Here is an 8,504-nt window from a genome sequence, read left to right on the forward strand (position 1 = left end):
ATTGGCTAAAGAAGCTGTGAAATACTGCCATTTGCGAAGATATGGATGGACCTCGAGATAATCATGCTAAGCGAAATAAGCCAGACTGAAAAAGTTGAAAATTGCATGATATCACTTATATGTGGGATATAAACCCAAAAGCAACAAATCAACAGGACAAACAGTGACTTAGGAATATGGACAATGGACTAGTGGTTACCAGAGAGTAGGAAGTCGGGGAGGTGGGGAGAGATATACAGGGTAAATGGGGTCAGATTTGGGGTTAGGGGGGGGGGGAAGTGGGTAAAGGGGATCAAATATATGGTAGCTGAAGGAAACTGGACTTTGGGTGGTTATCACACAATAGAATATATAGATGTCAAATTATAATGTACACCTGAAAATTGTATAATTGTATTAACCAATGTTACCCCAATAAATTAATAAAAAAATAAATTTGCAAAAGTTTACATTATCATCAAGAACAGGGTAAGTATAATTTCCACTTGTAAGAGTTGCAAAATTTCTCTTGGTGTCATACTATATGATTATTTAAAAAAATGTTCTGTGAATATTTCTCTGAATGTTCTCTAAAAAGAGAGTGTATTCACTGTCTATAAAATATATTTTTGATATTAATTAGATGTGATGAATTATGTTTTTCAAATATTCTAAGTACCTATTTTTTTGGTCTCCTTTGTCTGTCATAGTTAAATTACGTGAAATGTCTCTCATACAGACAATTCTATAATTTTTCTTCTTGTATTGGAAGCACTTTTTTCTTTATATATTTGGATGCTTATGTTTTTAGCAAAAAAAGTGGTTCATGAATACAATATCTCCAATATAGTTTATATCTTCTATCATTATAAAATGAATTTCTTGGGACCTACATGATTGTATGGTTATCGTTCCTGCTTTTTTTTCCAAGTAGATAAATGACATGATCAGATGCCTTACCCGAAGAATGGATTGATTGGGAGGAGGTAAACCAAAAGATGAGAAGGCAGTGAAGAAGCTCTTATGATATTCCAGGAAAGAAACCATGAGTGATTGGATTAACACAAAGGCTACAGAGAGGTTTTTAGCAAGTAGAATCATCTAAACTTGGAATTACTTGGATTGAAGGGGATTAGGGCAAGTAAGAGTTGAGGGTAACATCTAAATTTCTGACTTAGTTGACCATTATTTAAAAGGCAATATAGGAGGAAGAGCTGGGCTGACTTTTCAGAATAGGCCATTTTATGAAGTTCCTTCTTTTATATTCATTCCAAAGGACATAAGCCCAGACCTAAAGCTCAGTGTTAAATCTTTGTCAGCTGATTGCTTACTCAAACCGAAGTCTTTCTACCTTAGTACAAAACACTAAGCTAAATACTAAATTTTAGAGATAGCACATTTCTTTTATGTGCTAAAATCTCTTTCATAAATTTAAGAAGTAACTTAGACTAATAAAGAGGGAATAAATGTCCTATTCCATCTCCAGGGTAGTCCATAGGTGAAGGTTAAGTTCTCCACAAGAGGGCAGCATCACCTAGTAAATTATGCCATCGAAAGCCTCTTTCAACAGGGGCTGAGAGGGGAAGCTGAAAGTGCAGACAAGGTAGGTTCGGGGAGCCATAGGACCTGCCACATCATGAAAACTAAAGGGCCTTACTACCTGTAAGGCCATAATTATGGTCACTCCTAAGTAACTGCCAGTGGCAGATATTGCTATAGCAGGGAGAAAGAAGACATGGAGCTCATCATGGGAAGATGAGTAGGTGACATGCCTGAACACTCATTGTTATGACTGGCTCAGAAGCCACCCTGCAATAGTGTCTACATTCCCTTTAAGTGCTAGTATAGCTGGTATCTCTGTATAACCAGTATCTGACAGTGACCTTTATTTCTTCTTCAGATCTTTACCACTCCTAATGGTTTCCAAGCAAATCATGTTATCTGAAGGTTAGGTTGCAAACACTCTACAATTCTGATGCTCTCCTTATTTAATAGTGTTTGGTTACTATAATTACTTTACATACATTACCTCATATATTCAACACAACAATGCCATTATATAGGAACTATTATTTCCCATGTGACAGAACTAGGAAGTAGCACACATGGGTCTATCTGACTTCAAAACAAAAACTCTTCCAGATTCACCAAGATACTCCTTCAAAAATCCTTATTTAAAACATGAATCATGATTGATTCGAAATTGAGTCAGTGACAATGTGTCCATTGTATAAGGAATTACTTAAGATGTCACCTCCTATCCAGGTACATGGGCAGGAATGGCTTAATATTAGGTACCAGCAGGTAATATAATAAATGAATGAGATCCTATATAACTTTACCCTTACTAACTCAAAACTTTTTTGCCCTAAGTATTCTCTCCTCAGAATAAATCATTTGAATGTAGAGCATGAGAACAATGGAAGAATTAAAGATGGTTTCTGTTTCTGGTTGGGTTGACTGAGGGCATGACAGAACCTGTCACTGGGATAAGATCTTGAGAGGAGAAGATGACATGTTAGGTTTTGAGCAACTTGTGTTTGAAATGCTTCAGAGATATTTAAGTATAAATGTAAAATAAGAAGTTGGCTATATGAATCTGAGGAACAAGAAGTATATTTATCCACATATAGATAACAATTGAAGCTCTGGAACTGGGTAAGATTTTCCATAGTATATTAATGAAGTCAGAAAGGGCGGAACTAGGGGGGAACACCAACATTTAAGGGATAGTCAAAGGAAAGACAGGTAGTAAAGGAACCTAGTTTTAAAAAATGAACAGAGAGATAGAAAAAGAACAAAGAAATGGGTATCTTGAAAGCAAGAAAGGAGAGTTTCACAAAGGAGGGTATAATCCTTAGTAACAAGGGCCAATGCCATATGTAAGTCATATATGATAAAGACTGAAAATAAGCCATTGACTTTGACAATTAGGAGTTAATATGTAGCTTCTGACAGAGTAGTTTCAGTGGAGTTTTGAGGGTCAAGTTTATAATGCAGTGGGTAGAAAGCTAAATAGTAGGTGAAGAAATGGAGACAATGAGTATAGACTCTCTTTTTGAAAGACAGTATGAGCAAAAGGAGGAGGATGAGGCAGTAGCCAGAGGGGAAGTATAATTGTGGAAAGACACTTTAAATTCTTTTTTTCTAATAAAAATAATTAAGATGGAGGAACTTAGGCATGTCTATAGGATATAGGAAACAAATTAATGGAGAGGAAGAAGTATAAGTTCTAGCAGTACAAAGATGAAGCAGAAATTTGGAAAGTTCACCAGTAAACAGATGTTTGGGGGCAACAGAAATGATTATGTCCCAAAATGTCCCTACATTCCTTCTGCTTATACCACTCTACTTATCTGGAATGCCTTTATGCTCCTAATGGTTTATTTGTCAAATTCTACTTACCCTTTAGCTCAAATTCCATTTCCTCTATGAAGTCTTACTCTATCAATCTCTTCTGAAATACTCTTTCTCTTAAATTCTTATAGCAATGTCTATCTGAACAATCCATTTGACAACAACTCTTCAACCTGCAAAATCTCTTTAATTGCTTTCTTCAAAAATGTTTTGCTCACAAGTTTGTCACATGTGTGTCTTTTCTCCTCTGCTAGACTGTACACTCCTCAAGGGCAGTGTTTATTTCTTAGAGTGTGTCACAGCCTCCAGCATGCCTGCTATGGCTGGTAGTAGGTCCCTTTAACCTATGAGGTTGATCAGTGGCAGCCTGTTATGAAGGAGGTGATAGAAAACCACTGGGTTATGTAGGCCCTTGGTGTATATTGAGTCATTTTCATTCTTTCAATAGCAAATAAGAAGCAAATTTTGCAGAGGTAAAATAAATTTATCTAAGATGACATGGGTAGTATGTGATGGTGCCAGGATTTGAACCAAAGACCATTTCTCCTATGCTTTTTGTTTCAGTTGTCTGTAGAATTCTCTTCATGAGAAACACCTCTTTCTTTGATGATACCGATAGAGACATGACTCTATTGAGGCTTTACTATCAACCAAGTGTTTTTGATGGCCTCTGCATCTTACAGAAAATCTCTCTGTACCTTACCTCCTGACAATCAGCTTGAGGATCCTGAAAGAGCCTTTGATGAGGATGAGGGCCTCTTGGCGGGAGCCATACAATGGAGTGCCATTGATATTCACCAGCTCATCACCAGTCCTCATCTTCTGGGACAAGGCTGCCTTGCCCCCATCTTCAATCTGTATTGCAGAGAACAAAACAGAAAGCAGGCGGTGAGGCAACTGCTTATCCAAAATTCTACTCCCTGGCTCCTCCCAACCTCTGAGCCCTGAGTAGTAGGGGTAGCAGGGAGATGGCTCCAGGAAGCTCCAAGCAGCAGCTAAAAAGCTGATTACAGGCCATTATTTACTGAAGGCAAAGCTTGCACAAGCCCTTGATGAAAGAGGCAATACAATAATAACACAATCTCTGCCCTGGAGGAATCCACTGTCCATCTAGGGAGACGAACACTTCTAAATAAGAGAATAATACTTGGAAGCAATCCCACAGCGTGGGCTAAAGTAGCAGCATGAGAGTAAAATGTGCACCTAAATTAGAGCCAGAAGAGCTAAGCTCCAGCAAAATGACCTTTGGCAAGTCCTTTTCTATCTCTGGGAAGACTTTGAACTCTGACAAACTTGAGCTTGAATCTTGGCTTTAGTACTTCCTAGCTGTGCAACCCTGAGTAAGTTACTAATATCTTTGTGTCTCAATGACCTTATATGTGAAATATAGGTAACAAGAGTACCTATCTCACAGGGTTGTTAGTATGTGAAGTGTCTGGGAGCAGTATGTCCTCAATAAATGTGAGCTCTGATTATTATAGCAAGGGGGTTGATGCTGAAGGTGGCTTCCAGCCTAATATTCTGTGAGTAGAACTGCAAATTCAAAGGATACAAACTATGTACCTATGTAGAGTAATTGGTAATTTATCTATGTCACTTCAACAAATGCCTAGCACAGTCCTTCTAGTGTCTGGCACATAGTAGGCATTCACCAAAAAGCTGGGAATCAGGGTGTTCACTGTTCCACAACAGCCTACAGAATTTCCATTAACCAAGGCAATCTTGTCAAGAAAGTAGTCTGGCTAGGGGGCATTGAAAGCAAATGTAGAAATAATAGCCACTAGTTTATAAAAAAAGAAAAGAAAAGAAAAGAAAAATGTTCCCCAATGGTCTTTGCTTATGGCTACTTTTATATGTAACATTCTTTCTACCCAAATGAGAGTTTGATCTATTGGAACATCAATTCTATCCATGGTGGCAGGACTCATCTCATATATTCATTATTTCATTCCTCAGATTTGTAGTGAATTTCCATTATGCATAGAATGACATGCTAAGTGTTAGCAGTACAGAAATGAACAAAGCATAAACAGCTCCCAGCCTCAGGTGTTTGGAAAAACATGGCGGAGTGAGAGATGTCCCAGATCTCTCCCACTGAAATAACAATAAGCCAAACATCTAAAACTCAACAAAAAACATCCAAACTGCACACCAGCACATCTGAACTTGGGTTCTGTGCAAAAGAGCTACCACGGGTGTTGGATGGTGGACTGGGAAAAACAAAAATGCTGCCTCTCACAGCCAAACATCCCAGTAGGAGGAGGGGGAGGAGAGAAGGTATGGCGACTACCCAAAATAGCCCTGCCTGGTAGAGCTGTGAGCTCCACACAGCTGGTGGCAGGGCCTAGCCATCAGAGCAGAAAGCAGAGAAGCGGGTACCGTAGAGAAGCGGGGACGGCAGAGAAACAACAGTTAACAGTTGCAAAACCGAGGCTAAGCCGCAGCCCCCATCTCTCAAATCAGAGAGTCCTTCCCCCATATCCTCCAAACACCATGGAGCCCAAGGGAAATCTGAGCAAACACTACCAAAACTGTCACTAACACTGACAGGGACTGAGACTGAGGGTAGCCAGCGGGATTGAATATAGTGGGGGAAAAAAGCATTATTAAGGCTTTAAATAAAGCAGGTAACCAAGAGGCTTAGACGCCACTTACCGGAAACCAAAAGAAAAATGCCTTCTTTGCAACAGGCTAAACAGAGACCTTTATATAATAAATTGTTTTCTGGAAAAAAAGCAGAATACACTTCCATTAATGCCCAGGCAGAGAAATAGTCCATTAAACACCATGAACAACAAAAGGGACAAGGCATCTCAGAAAGAAAGAGAAAAATCTCCAGAAAATAATTTTACAGACATAGAAATATGCGACTTAAACGACAGAGACTTCAGTATGGTCCTTATGAAAAAACTCAATGAGATTCAAACTGATTCATATCAACAATTTTAGGAATTGAAAAAAAAAACTGGATGAGCAGAATAGTTCTTTAGCAAGGAGATTTAAATCCTCAAAAAGAGTCAAATAAATGTTCTGGACATAAAGGACACACTGGAAGAGATGAAAAATGAAATAGCAAACTTGGGAAATACAGTCAACTAAATGCAGGGAAGGATCAGTGATATTGAAGACAGAAATCTAGAAGTAAATCAGAAGGAAGAAGAGAGAAACTGAAGAATGAAAAATCATGAAAGAGAAATATAAGAACTAGCTGATACCATTAGGAAAGGGAACATAAGAATAATGGACATTCTTGAAGGGGAGGAAAAGGAGCAGGGATTAGAAGGCATTTTTAGACAAATAGTTGAAAGGCCTTCTCCAAGACACATTGTATTAAAATTATCAAAAATGAATGACAAAGACAGAATTCTCAGGGCAGTCAGGGACAAGTCGTCAGACTTCTCAGCACAAACCTTACAAGCCGAAAAGGAGTGGAATCAAATATTCAAACTTTTAAGTGAAATGAACTACCAGCCAAGAATAAAGTATCTAGCTAAATTCTCTTTTAGATATGAAGGAGAAATAAAGACCTTTCCAGACATACAAAACTTGAGGGAATTCTCCACTACGAGGCATATATTACAGGAAATGTTGAAAGGGGTCAACTCATCTAAAAAAATAAATAAATAACTGTGAGTAAGGTGACTATCAGGCAAATAGAAGCAGAGAAGTGCAACCCTTACTAAGAACAGGGCATTATAAGCTTAAAAGATAAGAAAAGGTTTGCTATAGCAAGATAGTAATGAAAATACATACAGACAAAATGAGACATCAATGACTGCAAAGGGGAGGATTCAAAGATTCAAATTCGCAGAGGGGAATGGAGATAAAGCACGCGCAGAAGAAAATGAACAACTATATATATATATTACTATCCTTTACATACTTCATAATGGTAACCACACGCTAAAGATTTAGAGCCAAAGTATACAACATAAAACAAGAAGGACCAGACAGAAAATCCACAAAAGTCAACCAAAATAAAGAAAACAGAAACACAAGGACAAGGATGCAATGGAAACACCCAGCTACCAGAAAGAAAAAGATAAAATGGCTATAAGAAGACCTCATATTTCAGTAATAACCCTAAATGTAAAAGGACTGAAATCACCAATAAAAAGGTACGGAGTTGCAGAATGGATAAAAAAACAAAACCCCACCATATGATACCTCCAGGAGAAACATCTCAGTTGTAAAGACAAATATAGACTCAAAGCGAAAGGGTGGAAAATGATATTTCAAGCCCATGGCATTCAGAGAAAAGTGGTAGTAACAGTACTAACATTGGGCAAAATAGACTTCAAAATAAAAAAGGTAAAGATACTGAGGGAGACATCAATATGATAAAGGGAGTCATACACCAAGAAGACATAACACTTATTAATATCTATGCTCCCAATCAGGGAGCCCCAAAATATACAAAGAAATTACTAACAGAAGTAAAGGGAGAAACAGACCAAAACACTATTGCAGTTGGGGACCTAAATATCCCACTGTCAGATATGGATAGATCATCCAAACAGAAAATCAATAAGGAAATAACATCCTTAAATGACACATTAGACCAACTGGACATAATTAACATTTACAGAGCCCTCCATCCAAAAACAGCTGTTTATACGTTCTTCTCTAGTGCACATGGAACATTCTCAAGGATCGACGACATACTGGGACACAGAGATAGCCTCAACAAATATAAGATGGTTGAAATCATACCAACTGTATTCTCTGATCATAATGCTTTGAAACTGGAGATCGACTGTTAAAAGAAAGCAGGAAGAACCACAAATACATGGAGATTAAACAACATGCTACTGGAGAATAACTGGGCTAGAGAACAAAAAAAGAGAGATCAAGAGAGACATAGAAAAGCACAATAATGATAGTACAACATATCGAAACATTTGAGACATGGCAAAAGCGGTCATAAGAGGAAAGTTGATATCATCACAGGCCTAACTCGATAAACAAGAAGGAACCCAAATAAGCAACCTAACTTTTCATCTGAAAAAAAAAAAAAAAAACCTAGAAAAAGAAGAACAAATGAAACCTAAAGAGAGCAGCAGGACAGAAATCATCAAAATTAGAGCAGATATAAATGAAATTGAAATAAAAAATATCGATAGAAAAAATAAATGCAAAAAAGAGAAGGTTAATAAAATTGACAAACA

The 8,504-nt window shown here is 37.6% G+C and overlaps 1 protein-coding gene across 1 annotated transcript in view; it reads right to left on the reverse strand.

The window, feature by feature from the left end:
* SHROOM4 (shroom family member 4) overlaps positions 1-8,504 on the reverse strand; it is a 224,361-nt gene that overhangs the window by 103,901 nt on the left and 111,956 nt on the right. Inside the window, exon 2 of the mRNA XM_006913403.3 lies at positions 4,040-4,191. Within this exon, the coding sequence (XP_006913465.2) occupies positions 4,040-4,191 (152 nt within the window). The remainder of the gene's footprint in view (positions 1-4,039; positions 4,192-8,504) is intronic.

The sequence above is a fragment of the Pteropus alecto genome, unplaced genomic scaffold (assembly GCF_000325575.1).
Source record: "Pteropus alecto unplaced genomic scaffold, ASM32557v1 scaffold365, whole genome shotgun sequence".
In the NCBI taxonomy this organism is placed as follows: domain Eukaryota; kingdom Metazoa; phylum Chordata; class Mammalia; order Chiroptera; family Pteropodidae; genus Pteropus; species Pteropus alecto.